Raw genomic sequence first — 25,990 nt, 5'->3', positions numbered from 1 at the left:
GCTGATTAATCAGTTATCAGCCTTTTCCACTAGCCATAAGTATCTGCAAAATTCACTATCAATCGACCTCTATTGCTATCTCACGCAAGAGCTTTCCTACAGTAATTGTTCGAAACAGTCCTCTGGCACATGGCCACATCAGCCGTCTCTCAGTTAAGACTCCAAAATCCATCCAACTACAATGTCCTGCATCAAAACATTCCTATTCACTAACTGACCAGTGGATGTCTATGATATTATGCACAAGCATATCTCATTAATATAGTGCTTTCATATCAGTTCCAAAGCAAGGTACCATATTAAACACAAGTTCCTCTCCTAGATCTCCTAGACCACTTAAATCCACATTCATAATTTAAGAAAATGTATTCAATGTGCTGTATGCGCCCTCTGTCCCACGGGATCACAGCAATAGACTGGACGACCTTAGATTCTTCGCACACTTGCAAATGTGCCAGTCCATTGTCCACGCCGACTGCCTGTTTTTACATATTGATTACATTGATCTCTCCACTAAGCACTTACAATGAGCATCTGAAGGATCAATACCGTGCCTTCTGCTTTTGCCTTGCTAAATCAAAGTTCACCCCCAAAACATCGTCTTGTTGGGGTGCAATGATAGCAATTCTTTGGAAGGACATGTGGTGAAAAAAAAAACATGGCAATACTTGCACTATAGCCTTTTTCTTTCATGAATAACATTTAAAGGTAGCGTTAACCCAAAAATTTTAAATATATCATAATTTACCCATCCCAGATGTGTATGACTTTCTTTCTTCTGCAGAACACAAATTAATGTTTTTAGAAGAATATTTCATCTCTGTAGGTCCATACAATGCAAGTGAAAAGTGACTGTAAATTTGAGGGTCCAAATAGGATGTAAAGGCAGCATAAAAGTAATCCATAAGACTCAACAGTGGTTAAATTCCTGTCTTCAGAAGAAATATAATAGGTGAAGGTAAGAAACAGATCAATATTGAAATCCTTTTTTACTGTAAATCTACACTTTCACTTCCACATTCTGGTGTGGAAATGACTTTCACTTTCACATTCAGCCACCAACTCCATGGTCAAAAATGGAGATTTATAGTAAAAAAATGACTTAAAAATATATCTGTTTCTCATCTTCACCTATTATTTTGCTTTTAAAGACATGGATTTAAATGTCAGTCTATGAATTACCTTTATATTGCCTTTTTGACCTTTTGAGTTCTGGTCACTATTCATTTGCTATGCAAGAACCAGCTGAGCCTAGATATTCTTCTAAAAATCTTAATTTGTGTTCTGCAGAAAAAAGTGTGATACACATCTGGGATGGCATGTGGGTGAGTAAATTATTTATAAGATAATTTATGAACTATCCCTTTAAGGTCTTCAGAATTTTAAATATCTTGTTGTATTTTTAAGGGATTTACTCAACATTATGTTGCTCCAAATCTGCATGAATTTTCATGGAAATTCCACATTCTGTTCCAAAATAGAAATAAAAAATATATAATTAGTTGGAACAAAATGAAGTGAAGGTCAGTAAATTACTTTTCAAAAGAATTTTCATTTTTGGGTGAACTATCCATGTAAATCTTAAAATGGCACTTGCACCAAACACCACAGCTCCTCCAACCTTGGTGTTTTGGACAAAGGGGCACATCCGCCAGAGTTGGGATAGAGTTTCATGGCCAGATTGATTATCTAAAAGTCTGCTCTCTTTGTTTTAGTCCCTGTGGTGCTGAATTTGCACTTCAGATGAATGTACGCAGATGCACAATTCTGGGTGAAAAGCAATAGCTGTGTAATGGTTTTTATGGCATTGAGTTTATTTTTATGTTTAGATATTTTTATCATTTTCAGAGGCAGCCCTCTTAAAAAAATAAAGAACATCTAAGAACTTTGAATTTAGTAAAATAATTGAGGTCCAATTTCTGCTGGCTAGTTTATCCTTGAAAAGTAAAAAAAATAACATCCACAAACAGACTTTGCAAAACAACTATGCTGAGTGCTTTTTATTAGAAATCTAAATTTAACACATTCTTAAAATTGACTTGGTTTTCTTACAGTAGTCAGCAGCAATAACTGCTTACAAGCTTAAGAGCCGCTTGTGTCTGTGTGGGTCCAAAAGGACAGAATCAAGGACCATTTAAACCATGTGATCAATTGCTTTCATGAACGCTATTAAAACATTGAATTGCTATGGAATTTTAATGTTGATTTTCAAACATCAACACCTGGACAAAGACACACATTCTGCACATTATGTCAACATGCACTTCTTTTGAGAGCTAGTTAGCAAGTCATTTATTTATGGCGTTAATGTAGCACTCAACCTAAACAAATGCACAAGCTCACTGAACATCAGACAAAGCAGGCACACTTCACTGGACAAAGAAACGGACAGAGGGAGGGAACATCAAGCTCCTCTTTCATTTTCTGGTGGGGTGTTTGCTTAGAGTGGGTGCAGGGCAGTTTGGAGAGGAGGGCGGCAAAGGGAGTCAACTGGGAGAAGTGTGTGCGTGCCTGCATGTGTGTGTGTGCATGTGTTTTCAAAAGTACAAAAGACTGTGGAAGACAACCAATAAATAAAAGAGCGAGAATATTCACAAAAGTGGCTCACACTTGTGCAGATATTAGTTTATTCCATGTATACTGCTATTTTTTTTCTTCATGTCATTGTCTTGTTTTCCAGTTAAAATATCTAAACATGCTTAAAACAATAGGGCTGGGTAAAAATATAGTTGTTTGATGAATCGCGATCCTCCCTTGAACGTTATCCCAAGATCAATCTTTCAATGTGCAGTTTCAATGAGCTTTGAAGCTTACTTCAGTTTTAGTTGTGTGTATTATTATATATGTTTAATAAATAGCAATTGTACAGTTTCAGCCTTGTTGTTAGAATTTCTTTCATGTGTTAGAAAAATTGACATTACAACTGAAATATATCCAAATAAATCAGAATCTAATCGATACCCAGCTCAATAAAACAAGACAAATTAGCTGAAGAAGCAAAATGACTTTTCCCAAAACAAGAAAAAATAAATAGATATATAAATTGTAAGTTAATTTATGTTGAAAACAAGAACAAGTATTTGCCAATGGGGTAAGAAAAACAAACTTAATTCGAAGGGGAAATATATTTATTTTACATACCCATTGGCGAAACATTAATTTTTTCTCGTTTTAAGCATAAACCTTTTTTTAACTAAATAATTTATAGATTTTCCTGAAAACGGAGTGTAATATGTTACACATTTATGCTTCTAAAGTCAATTTACATTGATTTTTACTGGGAAACAAGACAACAAAAACGATTAATAAAATTGTTTTTGCTGTGTATGACAGGAGAGACAGGAAGCAATAGTGAAAGTGAGTTGGGGTAACAGAGGGGTGCATTCAGCCTATTGTGAGCAGCCGTGAGTAAATCTCTTTAGCAGCACACGTCTTATGTAAAGAGGTGTAATGGTCTCTGCCCCCTCTTGGCCCCAGGGGAATGCGGGGTCCCGTCTCCCAGCAACATTTACATGTCAGTTGTTCAAAAAAAATCTAGGGAGCTGAACAGTGATAAGATCCGCCCCCTTTGCATGGTAGTCTCTCGTCTACACACAGTCTAGAGTATTCACTGGCTGGTTCACTCAAGGACAAACACATACTGACTCACACACTTGTCTTACCACAGAGAGCATGCAAAGAAGATTTGATTCAGGATTTGAAATAAAGTCTGTGTTCGTGGATTTATTTTCTCAAAGAGTAAGTGTCATTCTACCTTCCATTTTATTCTTGTAAGCCTTTGAACTTGAACGTAATGATGAATTGAATTAAGGTGACTTTAGGTTTTTGAAGCCAGACAGACATCGAGACTGAGATTGTTTACCAGCGGCACAAGGTAGGAAGTGAAGTCTGTGCATGTGTCAAATCACAACGTATTGGCAAGTACACTTACTTTTGCTGCATGTGTTATACCTTTCAATGATTAACTGATGCATGTATGCATTATTACAATAATAATATACAGAGCAAACAGACTGCTAAATACATTGCTTTTCATAATGTTGTGTATGTAGTATTTAGTATACAAAATGAAAAATAATACTCTCACTATGGGATGGCAAACACGTTTGTCTTGTTCCAGTTATTTATAGGAGTTGTTTTACTTGCATTTCATTGCACACTTAATGACAACTCTGTATTGTGTTTTGTGACAAACTGTGTGAATTTATAATGATGGCAAACACAGTCATTAATTTAAAGCATTGTTTGCTTTAAGTGCATTGGCATGACATCATTGTTTGGCATGCATCGTGGAGGATGTGTGTGACTCTCTAAAACAAAGACTGAGAGATCGCTTTTCATTGGAGCTTACAAGGCAACTTGAAGTGATTATACCCTTATGCTGAAAAAGATGGGTTAATTTAAAAATATGCACAAGTAGTATGGATAAATATATTTAATGGCTAATTTCTGCATATGCAGAATAAAGCAGAATGAATGATAATTGACTTGTTTGGGCATATATCAAAGTACAAACAGTTGCATCAGTGTTTAAAAGAAGACATTTATGCCCATATGATATCCGTTTAATTGTATTTTAAAACAGCACGGTCCAATGAAAGTTATAAGATATATTGTGAAAAGAACAACAACAAAAAACAGATAAAATATCTGTTGTTGTCTATCTAAAGCAGCTGCTAGACAGCTAAAAAAAATATATATTTTTTTTATTTTTAAGTAGGCCTCAATTAATAATGCAGCATTAATACATAAACAATTAAACAAACAGCTGGCATACTTGCTGTTTTTTCTAGTTAATAAGCCTTAAACATATCAGCCATTATAATTAGGCCAGTTTTACAAAGCAACGTGTGATGATCATGACAGGTCTTTTGTTCGTATGGTCCCTTGCTATCTGCTTTAGCAGCTCAGACAGACAGATGGAAAGCATGATGTGTTGATTATATATGTGCAATATATGCTTTAGGCACATATGAATCATAAATGAAGGTTGATTAGCTGGTGATAGACCTTTGGTACTATAGAACTGTCGTCAGGTGACTGACAGGTCTCTTAGTGGGCTTCCATTATATTATTTCAAAAATATGGGGCCTTGTTCAAGCTAGCTTTAGTGTTAATACAAAAAAGTGAATACATGCTTTTGTGTTTAATATTATCTTATTAATGTTTGTTTGATATATCAAAATATGCAAAAACCTATTGCATAGCCTGACAAAAAGAAAAAGTAATTGGCTGTCCTTCTGACCTACTGACCAAGTAATTTGAATGTTTGACCTAGTAACAATGAGTCTAAGCTTGCAGATGAATTTGCCACTGTTTGTAAAAAAGGAGGGTGTTCTAGGTACTTTTGTCAATATGGCCTCAATATAGTAAATCAGGATAATCAGGGTAACTGCCATTAGGTCCACCTCTATAATCTCCCACCTGGGCAAAGAGCCAACAAGGTCTAGTTCCTGTATTTTGTTAGTAATGTTTGCTGACCGTTAAGTAAAGTAAACAATGAGTCAAATTCTTCATACACTCTGAGGCTCTTGTTCTATATTCCTCTGATGACAATAGGAGACATCTCACTACATTATTTAAAATCTATGTTTTACCAGGTTTCCCAAGTGGAAATAAGAAGGCTCTCCACGCAAGGCTATGAGTCCATCAGACCTTTCTCCATCATTAAAATTCTGTAATTACGCATCTACCACCATCACAACCACCACTTGCTTCCTCCAGATGTCCCAGGAAAGATGGGTAGCGTCAGCAGTTTGATATCAGGCCATAGCCTCCACGGCAAAAATTGCAAAGCCTCTGAACAAAAACTCAAAAAGGGGATTCATTCCAAGAAAACAGGCCGTGGCTTGGATAGCCTTATGAAGTATGGTTTATCTCAGGACCATTACAGCACCAACAACAACTCAAAAGTCAGCTATCATTCAGGCCAAAACGATGACTTCTTTTACATCAAGGTCAACAACAAGCCCCAAGCCGGTCACCATAACATTTATACATCTGAAGACAGTCAAGAGAGAAGAGCTGAGATAGACAGGAGACGAGGGCCACCAGAATTAGTTCCAAAATCTGGACAACTAGAAAAGGTAACAGAATAAGAGTTAGCCTCTAAAAAATGTCAGTGACTTGGGCTAAGCCTTTCTGTCTTTAAAATTCAAGGAAACTAATCAAGTATTGTTGTATAGTATACAGCAGTGTTTTCATAAATTATGATCATATAAAATAATATATACCAAGGAAATTCTTTAAATATATACACAAAACAATATGTTTGTTTTAAAGCAGCCAAACCTAAAAGATGCCCAAACTCCCAGTCATTGTATCACTGAAAATCAAACAGCAGTCATATATAGTTGATCTTAAGTAATTCCCACCAGCCCATGGAATGTGCACGTTAACAATACCACTTCTAATATTCTAATGTGAGGGTTCAAGAATGGTTGTTTGGATTTTCGACTGGAGTTGTAATAAAGATAGTTTCTTACAATTGGTATGCATCAAACACTATTCAAATTAACAGGGAATTAAAGAGAACCTTGAGCTATAAGCCTAAATAGTGCAATACTTAGATCTTCAAGTGATAAAATCACTCGCAAAATAATTAAACTTGTCACTGCTTGCAACAAAAGTATTCTTTACCAACGGAAAATATGTCATTACAGTGCCTAACCTGATATGTGCTCTTCCCAGGCAGGTTTCTCATTTCCATGAGGCAGCAAATGCTGGTAATGTCCTGTGCGTGGTTACACTGCTGCAGTTTACCAGCCTCCTCGGGATGCTTTTGTTTTTAAATGGTTTATCATATAACTTGTGGAATTATCTGCACACCAGAGCAAAAGGGAAAAAGCATTGGCTTACCATTTATAAAGCGCGGAAACTTAGCCAGGTGAAAAAAAATCTGGAATCATCTTTAACAGTCACATGAAGTCCTCCTTGCAACCTGAACTTCTTCAGAGCGTTGAATCTTTGTAACACCTGTGCTATGAAAAAGATATACACAGCACAAAAAATGAAGCAAAGAAGATGCTTTAAAAAAAAAGTATTTTTTATTTTTTTTACTTGGCATTGTTATGAGACGCTGAAAAAAAACTCAGTGAGATGCAGTTTAACATTCAAAAATGTCCGTCCAGAACATTTACAGTAGATAGAAAAACAATTGAAAAACAGCGCAGATGCGCACAAAAACACGTTAACAGCCTCTAACCCACCCTATACTTGAAAAACTGACCAGAAACCCGACAGTTTGCCGGATCCCATCAGGCTCAGTTGGGGTTAAAGACCTTTAATGCACATCTATATTGTCTGAATAGTAGGGCTGTCAAACGATGAACATTTTTAATCGCAATTAATCGCATGTTTTCTTGTGGTTAATCACGATTAATCGCTATATATCACGAGTGGACAAAATATGCTTCATTTGGATGTATGTGGTGTTGTTTTTTTTGTCATTTACACACAACCTACCCTACCAACAGAGTTGAAACAAAACAAAAAATAAATGGCACAATTCTAAATATTTAAAAAAACATACAGTTGAAGTCAGAAGTTTTTACACCTTAGCCAAATACATTTAAACTGTTTTTCACAATTCCTGATATTTAATTGTAGAAAACTTTCCCTGTCTTTGTTCAGTTAGGATCACTACTTTATTTTAAGAATGTGAAATATCAGAATAATGTAGAGAGAATAATTGATTTAAGTTTTTCATCACATTCCCAGTGGGTCAGAAATTTACATAAACGTGTTAGTATTTGTTAACATTGCCTTTTTGGCCTATTCCTCCAGACAGAACTGGTGTAACTGAGTCAGGTTTGTAGGCCTCCTTACACGCACACACTTTTCAGTTCTGCCCACAAATTTTCTATCGGATTATGGTCAGGGCTTTGTGATGGCCACTCCAATACCTTGACTTTGTTGTCCTTAAGCCATTTTGCAATTCGACTTTTGAGGTATGCTTGGGATCATTTGCAACAAGCTTTAAATTCTTGGCTGATGTCTTGAGATGTTGCTTCAATATATCCACACAATTATCCTTCCTCGTGATGCCATCTATTTTGTGAAGTGCACAAGTCAACAAAGAGTTCTGTTTACCCAAATTAAAAAATTAAAAATAACTAATTCTCTCCACAAATGTCATGTCAAAAATATAAAATCGCCAAAGTCAATTATTTGTGGAGCATCCTTTACCCTTAATAATATCAAATAAACGTTTTGTTACTTTTATTCACCAAAGTGGCATTCAACTGTATAGTCAAGACATTGAGAATGTGGAAAATTACTTTTACAATTTGAAAAAAATTCAGAACTTCTTAAACTACTTCAATGACAGCTTTGCAGATCCTTGGTATTCTAGCTGTTAGTTTGTGGGGTGACATTTCACCCCACACTTCCTGTAGCACTTGCCATAGATGCGGCTGCCTTGTCAGGCACTTCTCATGTACCTTACAGTCTAGCTGATCCCACAAAAGCTCAATGGAGTTAAGCTCCAAAACACACTTTTCCAGTTATCTGCTGAGTTTCTTTTTCCACTCTAACCATTCCTTTTTGTTTTTCTGTTTGAAAAGTTGTCTTTTCTTTGCAATTCTTGCCATAAGGCCTGCAGCACACCTGAGTCTTCTCATTACTGTTGTACATGAAACTGGTGTTGAGCGTGTAGAATTCAATGAAGCTGTAAGCTGAGGACATGTGAGGTGTCTATTTCTCAAACTAGAGACTCTGATGTACTTATCCTCTTGTTTAGTTGTACATCTGGCCTTCCACATCTCTTTCTGTCCTTGTTAGAGCCAGTTGCCCTTTTGTCTTTCTAGACTTTTTTTTTGCCATTTTTGCATATTGCATACTGTGGCAACTCAAAAACAAACACAAAGACAATGTTAAGCTTCATTTAACAAACCAAATAGCTTTAAACTGTAAACATTTGATATAATGGCTAGTAATGTTCTAGTACCAAATCAGCAATTTAGCATGATTACTCAAGGATAAGCTGCTGGAAATGGAGCCTGTCTTGATTTGATCCAAAATATTTTTTTTCTAATAGTAATGGTGGTGTTTTTTTACATCAGTAATGTCCTGACTATACTTTGTCATCAGTTGAATGCCACTTTGGATAATTAAAGTACTAATTTCCTTCCGAAACAGCAAAATCTGTACATTATTAAAAAGTTTTGGCCGCCAGTGTATATAGTTGTATTTGTATTATGACAGGACGTATTTTCTTCCTTTTATGGTGTTTTAGCATACAATGTTTAGATGAGCACAGTGGAATTAAATAGCTCTGGTCATGTGACTATTTGCACCACTCATGCGAAGAAGAAAAAAGTCTTCACTGTCATTTACAATTGACAACTCTGTGTAAAATACATCAACAACTTTCCTTTTAGACCCCTTTCACCCCGTTCGGAGTGATTGAATGGGCTAATGACAGTGTAGATTACCTGGAGGGTTCCAGCATCTTCTATTGTTCTACAGTGGCTAGTGCACTATCAAACACACTATTATGCAGAGACACTGTGAAAGAACCTTGGAGACTGTGTGCAGCAGGGTTTCCGTTAGCTGGAAATGTCTGACAAATTCAAAAATGATTTGCGCTACCACGGAGAACTTTGCAAAGTTCAAAAGCAGCCTGCATTATTCCCATCTCGCGTGACAGTTTAAAACACTTCCCTTAGTGCATCAGTTGATCAACAGGTAAGTAGATCCTGAAATTCATGCACAAACTCAGTGGGAGAGTTCAATATCACCGTGTATTGATGCTGTCTACCACCCCTGGAGTCCCGAGTTCAAATCCATGGTGTGCTGAGTGACTCCAGCGAGGTCTCCTAAGCAGCCAAATTGGCCCAGTTACTAGGGATTGTAGAGTCACATGGGGTAACCTCCTCATGGTCGCTATAATGTGTGGTTCTCGCTCTCGGTGGGGCATGTGGTGAGTTGTGCGTGGATGCCACGGAGAATAGCGTGGGCATCCACATGCGCTATGTCTCACGCTCAATAAACCACTTGATAAAATGCACGGACTGACTGTCTCAGACAAGGAGGCAACTGAGATTCGTCCTCCTCCACCTGGATTTAGGCCACCATGCCACCATGAGGACTTAGAGCGCATTGGGAATTGGGCATTCCAAATTGCGTAGAAAAGATGAGAAAATAAATAATAATAATAATAATAATAACATGTAAAAAAAGCACATAAAACGAACGGCTCGCACCCGTCTGTGGTGATGGGTGATTCAGTCACCATTATAATTGGTCATATTATGCTTCATTTTTTGACCACTTGTGTTTGGATTTCACAGGAGAGACTCTGGTATAATGACAAATTAATCATTATGCCTATGTCAGTATATTATTTCATGATATAGCGCAAAAAGTAAAAGAAGAAAAAGAAAGCGATTAAAACACGCACCGTTTCTCTTAATTATACTTGCATTTAATCTAAGCACAAACATGATAGTATGAGCAGAATTCTAATTTAGTGTAATATCTAGTAGAGATATAGAGCTTCAAATGTGCATGCTTAAAGATGAGCTGAGTGCAAGGCAGGTGTTCAAATGGCCGCTGCAATCATGCTATGAGCACTATCAAACTGTGTTTTTTGTGTGCTTACTTTATTCTAAATGTTCCACTGCTTTGCTACATTGATAAAATGCTTGGCATAGGTCTCAGCATAATGTCTCCCACCAACTGCTTTCACGATTTTCAATGCATGGTTTATTAAAAAGGTCATATAAGGCGTGCATTAACAACATTAAAAAAAATTGTGGCGGAATATTGCCTTAACCTATTAGCACGTTACTAATGTGTTAACTTCGACAGCTCTATGTTTTTCGAATACAGGCATTTGGAACACTTAATCAAATAATGATTATCCATTCACATCCCTAAAAACCAACTCAGTTTACAAGCTTGTATGGGTGCAATTAAATTGCTCAGTACCTCAACTAAGAAAGAGCGTTGCATTTGTGATGAGTGTTCTTGAGGATTTTTACCCTCTTCGTGAGTCGAAACACGAGCTGATAATGTCATAGAACCTCCACAAAATGACGTAGTTGCTTCAGCAATTGCATTTTTTATCGCACATTTGCTTGTTTCCTGACACTATTGGTCAGGTTTAGGTGGGTTTTGTGACTTTAACCATCAAAACCTTATCTGTCTTGGAGAAAATGTAATTAGCTTTAAGCGCCACTCAGTCGACATTTAACCTCAGAATGGCTGCAATACATGTAAGAAGCCCTGTAATAGTTAGCAAAAATGTCATCAGTCCATTTTTTTAGATCACACTAAAAGAGAGAAGGAAAGATATTCTTGAAATTGTGTTTTGATCAAATATTAATGCTAATTGTTTTGTTTTAATGTTCTGGCAGTGATCACTATAATTATTTTGAGAGCATTTGATCAATAGAATTAAAAAATGTTCTCCCATAAACTTGAGCTTCATACAACTGTGATCAAATTGTGTTGGTGCACTTCAAATGCCCCAAACACTCATCTTTTTTTCTTTGTCCTGTCTCATTTAGAGTATAGAGAAGGCTGTGATCCGACCTACTGCCTTCAAACCTGTTCTTCCCCGCAGCAGCAGTTCTTCAGTGGAGACTCATAATAATCTGAGCACTATACTTGGCAAGAGAATTAGTCCTATAGACAGACTCAAAGATCTTCAAGATCCCAAGCTGGAGATAAATTCAGGAACCTTCTCTGACTCAGGAAGGAACTCAATGTCCAGTCTACCCACGCACAGCACCAGTGGCAGCAGCCAGATGGACAACCTAAGCACTTCAACTAGCCACATGCTGCGCCATGGAGGCCCAGCCCTAAATGTGAACAGATCCCAAAATCCACAAGGGGGTGTAACTGGGATGAATGGAAACTCTGAATCCAGTTGGATGTACAGTGGGACTAATGTGATCTGTGAAAACAGCTGGGCCAATGCGATTGGTGAAGCTAACAGAAGTAGTGAGTCCACTAATGCAAACACAAGATCCATTGGTGTACTAAGTGAAAGTGTGGCTGCTGCAATAAGTTTGAGCAGAGAAATAACTGCTGTGTCACTGACTGTCTCATCCATTGAGTCAAAGATTGACTTCTCTGGAAACCAAGAATTGCTTTTGGAACATAACTATACAGAGCAAAGCCCAAAAAAACCTTCAACTTCGGGCGGCTGTGTCCGATCCCCGATTTCAACAGATGGATCACTTATTCAGCAGCTGGAGCGGAAACTTCTGGAACGTGAAACTGTGCTGGCGGAGTTACAGACAAGTCTTGAGGAGAAAGAGTCAGACACATGTCAGCTGTTTGAGGAGAAGCAACGCTATTGTGCCGAGGAGATGGAGGGGTTGAAACAACATTGTTCTACAAAGCTCCGTCAAGTAAGCTACTTACAACATATCATAGATTTTAATGAAGTGTATGTAAATATATGAAGTCTGGTGTAAGTGCAATGTAAAAAATATAAATATATTATAGGCATCGTTTGGGGTGCCACACATGCCACACCAGCTGAACCCTCGGGAGAACCTCTTGACATCCCTTAAAGGAGCCTCAAATATCGTATTTATTTACTTACATGAATGTTCTATTTATATACATATTTTTTTAAATTAAGATTAAAGATATTAAAGATCCTCAAAGTCTTTGGGGAACTGTTGATAGTCCTTAAAAGGTCTTTAGATGTTTTTGGAGTCCTTACAGGAACTCAGAGTAAGTTTCTCAGTGAATTGAAAGGGTGACTGGAGGATCTCCAGAGGGTTCCACCATTATGGCATCTGAGGAACCCCAAATGGCCTTGAGTACAGTCATGTGAAAAAGATAGGACACCCCATGAAACCTTTGTCTTTTTCAACATATGGACATTTTTCAACATTTTAACAATACTGAAAGATGGAGGTAATATAAATAAACAAGGGCTGTCAATTTAACGTGTTAATTCAGTGCGATTATTTTTTACAAAAAATAATGCGTTAAAAAAATTTACGCAATTAATCGCATGCCCACGGACAATAATAAGGAAGATTCCTGAGAAATGCAAGCTTGCAGTACCACCTGTTTACTCCAGAGGGAAGTAAGTGAAATTTCAGCTGTATGAGAAATGTGCAGTTTATACAGTGAAGAAAACACTTCACTAGGCAGAGCAACCCAAACATGGGTTACATTCTTGCTTTCATGCGTTCAAAACACTTGAAGTGAGCGCAAATGCGATCTAAGGGATCTCAAGATGTGTTTAAAGATTGAGTATTAAACTATATTTAACTTGACACAGTGACCTAAACATTTTATGTTTATCTAACACACCCGAGACGTCTGACGTAGGTGTAAATTGACGGGCCCTTAAACAAGCCCTCATAATAAATCTCCAACTGATTGACCAATTGACTCATGATCAATAATATGGTAGTAAACAATACATTGTATTCTAAAGCCACTTTTTGTATTGTCTTATCAATGATTAACTCTTCTGCCACAAGAATGTAATGCATTTTAATTATCTGAATATTTTTGTATTTATTTATATATATATATATATATATATATATATATATATATATATATATATATCATTTTTAAATATTTAAAGATAACTATGTATAGTTATATATTGATATAAATATGTATAATCATTATATATTGAGTTAATGTTATATGAGAGGCTTTATCAGCAAATATTTGTATATGTGATTAATCGCGCTTAATTAATTGGGACACCATGTAATTAATTCGATTAAAAATGTTAATCGATTGACAGGCCTAAAATAAACTAATAAAACTGAAGAAATGTCTTTTTAAAATTATTTGTAAAATGTACTTAACAGAAATGCAATTTTTGGTGACGAAAAAGATAGGACACCCCCACAATTATTTACAACTTAAAATGCATAAAATTAAAATAAGGTGCACCACATCAGGTGCAAAAGATTAGACATCATTAGAGAGGATTGTGGAGGAGACTGTTTTATTTAATCCTCAGACATTTAGTTTGGTTTGCTCTTGATTGTTGAAGTGAGTGAAATTACCATGGTGAGATCAAAAGAGCTCTCCGAGGCCTTCAGAAAGAAGGTTGTAGATGCACATGAGTCTGGGAAGGGATTTAAAAAAATCTCCTAACAATTCGAAATCAGTCATTCCAATGTGCGGAAAATAATTTACAAGAGGAGAACATTTAAAACAACTGCCAACATACCCAGGTCAGGCCGTCCAAGCAAGTTCAACCCAAGAGCATACTGCAAGATGCAAGTCTCCAATAATCCTAAAATGTCATCTCGGAACCTACAGGTAGTTCTTGCCACAGTTGATGTCAAAGTACATGCATCTACCATAAGAAAGAGACTGCACAAGTTTGATTTGCATGGGAGGTGTGCAAGGAGGAAACCCTTGCTGTCAAAAAAATAAACATCAGGGCAAGACTAAAGTTTGCCAGAGAACACCTAGACAAAGACCAGTCAAGTCAAGTCATCTTTATTTGTATAGTGCCTTTCACAACACACATAGTTTCAAAGCAGCTTTACAGAAGATCAGGCATACCAGGACTTCTGGAACAATGTGCTTTGGACAGATGAATCCAAAGTTGAATTTTTGGGCAAAGTAACAGAAGACATGTGTGGCGCAAACCAAAGACAGCATTTGAGCACAAGAATGTCATACCAAATGTGATGCGTGGGGGTGGAAATGTCATGGTTTGGGGCTGCTTTGCTGCAGCAGGGCCTGGCCAGCTCAAGTCAAGTCAAGTCAAGTAAATTTTATTTGCATAGCGCCTTTCACAACACACATCATTTCAAAGCAGCTTTACTGAAGATCAGGCATTAATAGAATATAAAACTGTAATGTCTAAAATGTCTATGAGTCATCATTGTGTAATTAGATCAAATAAGATTGTGAAATGTGTTTAAAAATAATTAATGAATTAATAATTTTATTTATAACCCCAGTGAGCAATCCGAAGCGATCCTGTGGCAAGGAACACAAAACTCCATAATATAGTTTTAATAACTCCATAAGATAGCTCACTTTCATAGAATCCACTATGAATTCTTCATTGCATCACAGGGTGCTTGAGGAAAATGTCAGACCATCTGACCGGAAATTGAAGCGGATGTGGATTATGCAACATGACAATGACCCAAAACATTCCAGTAAATCCACCAAGGAATGGCTCAAAATAAAGGAATGGAGATTTCTGGAATGGCCAAGTCAAAGCCCGGATCTTAATCCTATTGAGATGCTGTGGGGTGATTTGAAACGGGCTGTGCATGCAAGAAACCCCTCAAACATCACACAGCTGAAAAAAATTCAGCATGGAGGAGTGGGAAAAACTATGTCCCAGTCAATGCTAGAGACTAGTATACAGTTATAGGAAACGTCTTATTGTGTTTATTTCGGCCAAATGGTGCAATACCAGGTATTAGCGCATAGAGTGTCATTTTCCTCAGTAGGAATTGGCATCTTTGTAAAAAAAATTTTAAATAAATGATATCATGGCTAAAATGTTATTGTTTTTGGTTCAATTACATCACCTTTATCTATATATATATTGTTTGAAAGAAGATCAAATATTGATATGTCCATATTTCTTAAAAAAGGAATGAATATTTCATGGGGTGTCCTAATTTATTCACATGATGTATTTTTAATTATACAGTGTGGATAAAACCAACCAGACGACCCAAATGTGTACCCAAAAACCACTTCAGTGTTCATGCAATAACACTTATAACAACACATATAACACAATAACAAGTACCTTGATAGTCAGACAAACACCCATGCACTATGGACCCTTTCACAGATGTGTTATGACTCGTTTCCACCATGTTTAAAAACATAAATGTAGCTAACTTTTTTATAATTCCTATGTAAAAATATTTAGTGTTATTTTATAACATTGGACTTTGTATTATATTATCCTGGAGTAAGTTTTAAAAATCGATTTACCACAGTTGCGATGAGACTAACACAGCTGCTGAGGGAGTGACATAAAATTTAGCCTATTTTTCTCTTCTTACTGCTGTTATCCAGCGCTCCATATTTTTATCTTCCTTTGAAAAGCAGTGGAAACTTCATTGTTGATATTGTCTTTTGTTGCGGTCTCCTATTCACTGCCATTCAAGTTTACCCAACTATGATTCTACTTCCACTCTGCAAACAAGGATATGTGAAAAGGGTCCATTCTCCAGGCAGAATAATGATAGCTTGTGTTATCTGCAGGTGTCACAGAGGGCTTTGAAAGCCCAACAGTTATTGCAGCTTCAGGTGATACAACTGCAGCAGGATAAAGAACGTCTGCAGGAGGAGGTGGATCAGCTGAATCGTGACAGGGACTGTGCAGAAAGCCGGCTCCGGATCTATGAGAGCCAGAAAAACCATCTAGTACCCACACTAGAGGAAACACAGTGGGAGGTGAATGTAATATACTGTATTGTGCTATGGTGACAAATGTGGATACATTGTTGCATCCACATATCAAATATATAGATTGAAGCTCTAATGTCCCAGTTGAAAAGACCAGCACTGCTGGTCACCAATATATGTTGAGTTTTGAATGTTTGTCCAGCCTTCTTAACTAGTGTAACCAGCAAGTCAACCAGCTTCCCTAGAAAAACCATGCTTGTTTACCATCATTTTTTGCTGTGTAACACCATGGCATGCAGGTATAGTATATAGACAGCAACAAACTAGCATAAAATAGCCAGCATTTACCATCATAAAAAAGCCTGTAACAACATACAAATCCTTGCTGGTCTAAACTGGTCTTTTCAACAGTGATGCTCTCCTCTGTGTGATAATAAAGAACAACATTTAAAGGTTGATGTTATATAAGGAATTAATGATATGTATGTTCAGGTAAAAAAGGGTGAAATATCAAATGATAACAAGAACTATTTAAAAGGGGTAGTTCAACCAAAAATGAAAATTCTCCCTTATTTCCTCACCCTCATTTCCATCCCAGATGTGTATGACTTTCTTTCTTCTGTTGAACACAAACAAATATTTTTAAAAGAATATCTCAGCTCTGGTGGCCAGAACTCTGAAGGTCCAAATTTCACATACAGGCATCATAAGTAATCCATTACACTTCCTAGTGCTTGATGCATGTGCCGAGCGCTAGATTACACTAGGAAGAGTAATTGGATCAGCTTCAGAAGACATTGATTAAACCACTGAAGTTTTGTGGATTCGTTTTATGATGCCTTTGATGTTTGGACCTTCAGAATTCTAGTCACCATTCATTTGCATTGTGAGGACCTAAAGAGCTGAGACATTCATCTAAAAATTAAGAAACAAAGTCATACACATCTGGGATGGCAGGAGGGTTTGTAAATTATGAGAGTATTTTCATTTTTGGGTGAACAATCCCTTTCATAAAAAAACATTTTCACCCCCTTATTTTTGTAGGTGTGCCAGAAGTCAGGTGAGATTTCACTGCTAAAGCAGCAGCTCAGGGACTCCCAAGCCGATGTTGGTAACAAACTAAGTGAGATTGTCAGTCTCAAATCCTCACTCAAAGAGTTCAGAAACAATATGGAAGAGCTGGACAAAAAGAACAAAGAGCACGAGGAAGCTCTTCGCCTTCGAAACACTGAGGTTGAGGTAGGTGTTCGATAAAGAGTTAGAGTTATTGTTATGAGAGTGGAGTTAAAGGAATAGTGCACCCAAAATTAAACTTTTATTGCTCCAAATCTGACTTTTCTACCATGGAACACAGAGATGATAAAACATTTTAAAAAGCCTTCACTTGCTTTATTTGCCATAATGTCAGTGACTTTGGTCCATCAAGCTCGAAAAAGGACAACAACAAAAAACTGATTTCAATTTGAATGTGGTTTATGTTATCCCTTTTGGAACTTGACAGACAGGAGTCACTGTCTGTTGATTTTTTTTATTTAACTATTTCTAATTTATATATATATATATATATATATATATATATATATATATATTAAGCTCAAAGAAATAGCATTTAACTGCAAGCAATTAGCTACTGCTGCATACTGTGCTGGTATGTTTACCAACTTTGATTTGATATCCGTTTTATAAAAAGGTATGCAAGAATGAGTTCCAAAGAAAGGAGAATGAGGCTGAACTCCTCAGGGAGAAGGTAAACGTGCTGCAAACGGACATCAAGGGAATGAAGCAGGATCTTGCAATGGCCAAAGAGGAACAACAGCAACTAATGACCATGAGAGCCAAGGTCGAGGAGCAACAAGCCAGAATGAAGGCCCTTAGGGTTGGTGAAGCCAAAATTAATGGCAAGGAGGGATCTGGGGCTGGTAAAACACTCAATGGAGGGACCGCAGACATAGACATTCTACAGAAGGAGGTACAAAGTCTTAGAGGGGAACTGAAGGAAGAGAAACAAAAGAAACATAAGATGATGAACACCTTTCAGCAGGAGAAACTAATATGGAATAAAGAGAAGGACAAAGTAATCAGATACCAAAAGCAGTTACAATACAATTATCTGCAGATGTACAAAAAGAACAAGGACCTGGAGAAGATTCTGAGGGAGCTAACAGCTGAGATGGACAGCAAGACAGAGATTGACATGTACAGCCAGAGCCCTGACCTGAACTTTGAGAAAACTGTAGCCACAGAGATATAGAAGAGGAATCTTTTCATACAATTAACTAAACAGTTTTAATGGTGAATGTATTAACATCATGTCAAGGTTACAACATTTGTGGCTTGACAAAATGGAAATGACTTCATTGAAATACTATGTCAGACCTTTGATCTCATTGGCAAGATACACGTTAAACAAAGGGCACAATCCACATAGAAACAAATGAAAGGGATGCCACAGGATACTCTAAACATAAGATCATAACTTTTGTACAGACCACCAAAAGATTTTCCTCTTTCAGAGGGATCACTTCATTGGAAATCATTTGTCAGCCATGTGTATTTCTGGGTAATGTCTTATTATTAATCTGTACATACAGTATATAACCAAAGGCTTTACCTCCCACTCATTCAAACAATCTGCTACTTCTTGCCTAATCCTTAAGCTATTGTAAAGACTCACTAGAGAGCAACACATTAATGTTGTGAATGTTTCATTTCCACTATTTGCTATTTTTGCACTCTCCTTACCAATACCCCTTATGACCGATGCTTTGGCATACAGGCTCATAATGAATCTGTATGCAGTGATATACAGTAGCTCATACGGTGACATGTTGTCACATGGTGATTGCAAAGCAGAAGTGCTGTTCACAAATGTCCAGGTACACCACACACAGCATCTCTCACAATGCTTAGTGTAGCCATTACATATTCAATCATTTAAAGTGAATCGAAAGTATTTCATAGTGTCTTAGCAGCTGTTTAACTGAGCAATTGTGCAACCGCTACTTTAAAATCTACTATCATATTTCCTGTTGAATTTTCTTCAGTCTGGTGTTTTCTGGGACCATTTTTGTCCATAAACAGCAGTATAAATACATATTTGCAAACTGAGTTTTATGTGCCTCATTCTACATTTTGCTGCAGTTTTCTGGTGAAATTTACACTTGGCGCTACAACAACCATGCGTTTTATTCACTGTCACACAAATCACGAGTACAATGGCTGATCATGACTTTATAAACACTTTATTTTACCCTATAACTCACACACTGCTATGTTTTGATATTGAAACACTTTTATTCTAATTTGAAAGATTTCATTAACATTTTTGTATTACAGACCCACCTGCATTTACACACTTATTCCAATGTGATTTGCATCCACAGTAGTTCACCTGATAGAGTGTTTGCCTTTGGTTTGGAAGACTGCGGTTTGAGACCAGTCAAACACACACGCTGACACTTGAGACAAAAGTGTCATAGATGCAACTCCACATGATGTGGTTGTTTCAGAAAATGTCACATTTTCATTTAGGATACTATTGGTTAGGTTTATGCATTGGTTTAGGGTTAGGATGTCTATTTTGTTTACCTCTCCTTTGCTTTTAGGCCACTTTTGGTTAGGTTTAGGTAAAAATGTGTAAGGATGGTACATTTCTCTCATTAAAACCTCTAACATTCACCTTTAAAACCTTGTCTGATTACGACACCATTTCACTCACTTTTGGCACCCACCCGCTAGGCATTTCACTGGGAAACTGCAGCAAAACGTGTAATGAATGTAATTGTAACATAATTTTACATTCATGGCAAACTTCAACATGAAATTAATATCAAAAGATAATTTTTGATGTTCACAGATTATCTGCTAGCTCTCAAATTCTGGTTGCATTTTGGTTCTGGTTGACACACGAGAACTAATGCCGTTTTGCATCAATGATGTCAAACCTGACATGATGCATCTAAAGACACAATTTTTTTAATGTAAAGGAATATTCTGGGTACTCCACAAGTTCAAATTTACACAGAAAACTTTAGTGATTTTAAAGTGATTTTATCACACTTAAATCATATTAACAGGCATATGTTTTACATTTTGTGACTTTACTTTTGAAACAGTATTTCAATGTTTACGGATTGGCCCCATTCACTTCTATTATAAGTGTCTCACTGTAACAAAAATTTTGCTTTTTCTAAAGATCAGGAGGTACGACTCGACAAGATTTTTGTTGTAACCAATTTTATGCCACAAATGTATCGATTGAGCTTAAGTTGTATTGAACCTGGAATATTCCTTCAACACAAGATGAGATCCAGTGTAGTGTAAGATAAGCGAATAACTGTTAAACTAGGTCTGTTTCATCACACAAAGCTATTGAATGGCTTCACAAGACTTGGAATATAGTGCAAAAGCCATATGGGCTACATTTATAATAGGTCTGTGGTACTTTTTTGGTATAGAAAACAGAAGCTTAGACATGCTGCCTAACATCTACTTTCAAATACAGGGTTGAAAAGAGAAAATGATAAAATCATTTTTATAATTTTATTAAATTATATGATACATTTTTATTTTTTCAAAGGAAATTTGGACCAGTTCTGGCAATGTCCAAAGGACCCATCCATAGAGTGTCTTCCTGAACAAAATCTAAATGGGCCAGTCATCTCTTTCACACTCCATCCAAGTAGGAATTCTGAATTTGAATTCAATATTTTTTCAATGTGCCAGGCCATTAAGACAAGTTATCTAGCAACAAGAAGCCTGTATAATTCAGTATAAAGAAAGAGGTGAAACACAGATTATGATCAGTTTGACTCAGCTGCTGCAGAGGAACAGGGGATGAAACAAGAATATAAGAGGAGTTGAGTGTCCTTCTTTACAACACCTAAACCTAAAATGTAGGGGTCGCATACATTCCAAACCTCTATGTGTTGCTGTCCTATTCAACGTAATGGTTTATAAGGCTATACTTAAAAACAATTGCCAAGGAATGTAGCTTGATATGGCAAACAGAAAAGACAACAATGAGGTGGACAGCACTGAGGCAGTTCAGTAATTAGGTGCCCAGTGTTTCATCATGTTTAATCAATATTTCCCAAACAACTACCTTTTATATTATCATCCTTAGAGCTTCCAGGAGTCTTGATTTGGTTGGAACAAATATAAATGTAAAAACCAGTGATAACTGATAATCATGTTTTGATGGTGAAGGGTGATTGTGGGACATATGGCAGTCTTTAGATGCATTTGAATGAATGTACGTGCTGTATATTTCTTATTTATTTTGAATAAATATATTAAGATTTTTCTGAATATTGTTTTAATTCATGTTTAAACACTAATTGAGGTGTCTGGAAGAGGAGGTCCAGCATGCATCCCTGGTGCTGTGACTGGTGAAATAACTAGTTAAAAAAATTTATAAATATTCCAGACAAGTCCAAATTCTCCCAAGATCTTCCATCACCAACAGCACTTGAAGTCAGGACATTTCTATCAAGCCCGACATCTGTGAGAAGCGTCATTTGATGTCATTTCCAAGGAGGCGACTAATAACACCCCCAAGATATGACAAGTTTCAAACTGTTTCTGTAGCCCCCCTTCTGTGCCAGCAGTCAACTTTGATGACTACTTGTTTTATAGACCATTTCAAGGAAGTTTGTTGGTAACACCAAGTGGCTTGTTGTTACATGAACATTTCCTATTAGACAAAACAGAGAGATTATTTAGCAGAGATGGGCCACTTCTATTAAAATGAATGGGAGAAATTGGAACGCCCAATGGCAGCCACGGTCAACGGATGTAGAAAGGAAACAACAGCAAGTACTTATGCAAGTGGCACAGAGGACTTCTGAGTAGAGGAGGCTACTAGATGAACTTGCTGAAGATCCTTTAATGATGCAGGTATATTACCCTCGATTACCCAAATTGGACAGGGAAGCTGCTTACCGTGGTGTACCACCATTGAGAAGTGTTAAATCACAAGACTCTGATGCAGTTTCAGGCTAAGCAACAACCCACCTTATGACAGCTTGTGAAATCCACTTCACTGACATAATTAATCAAAATGACTTGCAGATTATTCTATAAGAGGAAATAGTAACATTCAACAATGACACTTAAATATATTGTAGTAGTTTTACTTAAGCAAACATGTTGTGGAAAATATGTCATTCAAACCGTTTGTGACCTCCAGTCTCAAGGTAGTCACAATTTTCAGGTTCAAACCATATCTAGAAGGGAAGAAAAATCATGTTAGATTACAATGCATAACACATTTAAAAATATAAATAAGATAATTTCATTATAGCATCAGAAAAGATTACCTGAATGGATTCTGACAGGATGAATTTTCAAATTTTCATCAATCCATTTATACATTTGAACCTAAAAGGCATGCCATAAGTAGCCTCTTATCCGCTCTTATCTTTCATCGATTATCATTAAAAAAAATCTTATAGATCTTTGTATCTATAAGAAAACTTCTTGCCAAAACCATTTTCAGGATGATGTTGACATTTTTGAGTTTGCTAGCTTGAAAGGTCAGTCATTTATCAAGGCGTAATGAGTTTAAACATAAAAGTTAAAATGAGTTTAAAAAGATTAGGTTGGTTTCACAAAAAAAGTTATTTTGCTCTGTGTTTTAAAATTATGTAAAAACATAATTTAAAATGACTCTTGCGTTAGTGAACTCATTTCAAATGTGGAGTCGCCCTCTTGTGGCAAAACTCTACTATCACATTAGACGCAGTAAATTACTGTCACCTACTGTATACATTGGAGATCAAATTGAAATGTAATATCAGAGATTAGACTATCCCTATTTCTTCCTGCAATCCTGTTAAAATTTATTTATTTATAAACTGTACTCTATTATGAAATGTAACTTAATGTTTATTGCTTAAAAAAGAAATCATGCAAATAAGGACTTTAAACTGGATTTAGGCACGGTTCAGGCATAATTCAGAAACAACATTGTCTAAAGGCTACTAGCCTCCTTATACTTAACATTTGTTGATAAAGGGATAATTCACCCAAAACTTTAAATTCTCTCATCATTTACTCACCCTCACCCCATCCCAAATGTTTTATCCTGCTGAACACAAAGATTTATAGATGACTATTTCTACTCCATAAAATGCAAGTAAATGGTACCAAACTTTTGAAGCGCCAACATACACACAAAGGTAGATTAAAAGTAATCCATAAAGACTCCAGTGGTTAAATCTATATTTTCAGAAGTGATATGATAGGTGTGGGTGAGAAACAGATCTGGAGGTGGAGGGTCCGTCATGTTCTGGAGCGGTGTGTTACAGCATTATCGGACTAATCTTGTTGTAATTGCAGGCAATCTCAACATTGTGCATTACAGGGAAGACATCCTCCTCCCTCATGTGGTACCCTTCCTGCAGACTCATCCTGACATGACCCTCCAGCATGACACATCTTCAGAAGTGATATGATAGGTGTGGGTGAGAAACAGATCAATATTAAAGTCTTTTTTTTTACTATAAATTCTGTCCTCTCTGCCCAGTAGAGGCGATATGCATAAAGATTTAGCGAAACAGCAAAAACAAAAAGACTTTGAAAGTGAAAGTGCAAGTGGAGATTGATAGTAAAAAAGCTGCTTACTTCAATATTCATCTGTTTCTCACCCACACCTATCATATCACATCTGAAGATGTGGCTTTAACCACTGGAGTCTTATGGATTACTTTTATGCTGACTTATGTGGAGCTTCAAAATGTCTGCACCCTTTCACTTGCATTGTATGGACCCACAGAGCAGAAATGTTTATTAAAACATTTTCATATGTGTACAGCAGAAAAAAGAAAATCATACATATTTGGGATAGCATGTTGGAGAGAAAATAAAGAGAGAATTTTCATTTAATTTGAGTGTTGTAGACCCCATTTTGTACCTTATTTGTGAAAAGTACCTTTTGCCATTTAAAACATCCTAACTTTTTCACAGAAGTGTTCCCTGTCAAAAAGCTACACTTTGATGCTGCGCTGATTTAGCGCTTTGGGAACAACTTTAGGTGTGACCAGCTGTGAATATGTGTGCAACACGTCAATTAAATTTATAGCCTCTGCTGGTGACATCATTGGATGCACCTGTAGCAGGGCAATAAATAGATAGCACAGGTGCATCGTCAGATCTTTTGTCTTCAGATCATTCTGTGTGTGTTGTGCTTCTTGACTGTCAGAACTTTCTACTTTCCTCTGTTAGGAGTTCGATATGTTAGGCAGTGCGTAGAAATCTTTCTCTTTTCTTTAAAAAAAGAAGAAAAAGAATGACTGATAAACAAATCAAGTGGTGGGTGTTCCCATGTTTACGCTCTATGGCTGAAACTGACAAACACCAGTTTTGTTTTGTGTGTTTGGGGGAAGAGAATGCTGCTCTTGCGTTGGGGCGGGGCGGCTGCGAGCATTGCAATCTGTTTACAGTCTAAATGCTTCGCACTCGTCTCGCTTACTTCCAAGAGCCAGCACCCACTCTTTCATTGTGGGGCTCTCACATAGATCTGGCTGAGGAGCGAGAGACAGGTCCGTCCCTATTGCTCACTCTCTCTCCCCAGATCCAGCTGATCCTTCTCATAAATCTGAAGCGCACTTCGGCGCCTCTTTGGTTCACGAGGGGGACGCTGAACCTCTGAACTTTCCACGCACAATAATAAAGTGGCTGAGGAATTACTCGAGCTGGTTACTCAGGCTGTGGCCAGGCTACAGTTAGACTGGCCACACGAACAAGAGACCCCCAAATGCTCCAAACTAGAAGACAGATTTCTGTCTGGTGGCCAAAAAAAAAAAAAAGGAAGGGAACACTATATCAGTCCCTTCCTTTCTTTGATGACCTCCATGACAAGCTCTTTCATTCATGGAGGAAACATTATACTTCCCGTGTCTTCGTACACTCGACGTCGACATATTCGACTGTCGTGGGTGCCGAGGCATGGGGGTATTCAGTGATGCCGCCGGTAGAAGAGTCACTTGCGGGTTATCTCTCGCCTGGCCATCACTAAAGAGACCCATTCTCCCCACAAAGCTGTGCGGGTCCACCTCCATGCTTGTGGGGAAGGCATATCAGGCAGCAGGTCAGGCTGGTGCTGCCCTGCACACTATGGCATTGTTACAGGCATACCAGGCTGATCTGTTGAAGGACCTGAGTGTGGGCACCACGGTTGACGAAGAGACTTTATCTGAGCTTCGGCGAGCCACGGATCTGTCTCTCCATGCAACCAAACAGACAGTTTGCGCCATTGGCCGGTCTATGTCTGCTTTAGTCAGCACGGAGAGACACTTATGGCTCAACCTGTCGGGCATCAGAGACAAGGAAAAAGTTTTCCTTCTTGATGCCCCGGTTTTGCCTTCTGGCTTATTTGGTGATGCTATGAATGTAGTTATCACCAGGTTCCAGGAGGCAAAGAGTCACGAGGAAACCTTCGGGCAATTCCTTCCTCGCCGTACTCAAGGGGAGGGGCCGTCGGCCACCCAGCCCCACCCCGGTCCTTCTAGAAGGGAAGTCTTGCTCCCCTCATAGAGACTAGGGGCTGGCTCGTCGCCCTCAGCAGCCCCCAAAGAAAGACCTCAGGGTAGTCATTTCTAAGAAGAAAAATCCCTGACGGTCTTGCACCCAGCCTTGTGGGGGTAGCCCCCCT

General features: G+C 37.5%; 1 protein-coding gene across 1 annotated transcript; it reads left to right on the top strand.

The window, feature by feature from the left end:
* Positions 1–3,623: 3,623 nt before the first annotated feature.
* Positions 3,624–21,566, top strand: LOC127631316 (leucine zipper putative tumor suppressor 2 homolog). The gene is made up of 6 exons (XM_052109405.1): positions 3,624–3,738; positions 5,601–6,086; positions 11,514–12,362; positions 16,192–16,383; positions 17,380–17,574; positions 18,026–21,566. The coding sequence occupies exons 2-6, from the start codon at positions 5,739–5,741 to the stop codon at positions 18,584–18,586; spliced, it is 2,145 nt and encodes a 714-aa protein (XP_051965365.1). The 5' UTR covers positions 3,624–3,738; positions 5,601–5,738; the 3' UTR covers positions 18,587–21,566.
* The last annotated feature ends 4,424 nt before the right edge of the window (positions 21,567–25,990 follow it).

This window comes from Xyrauchen texanus, chromosome 37, assembly GCF_025860055.1.
Source record: "Xyrauchen texanus isolate HMW12.3.18 chromosome 37, RBS_HiC_50CHRs, whole genome shotgun sequence".
NCBI lineage: Eukaryota > Metazoa > Chordata > Actinopteri > Cypriniformes > Catostomidae > Xyrauchen > Xyrauchen texanus.
Note: the sequence above shows the minus strand (reverse complement) of the source record. Positions and strands in the feature narration are given on the sequence as shown.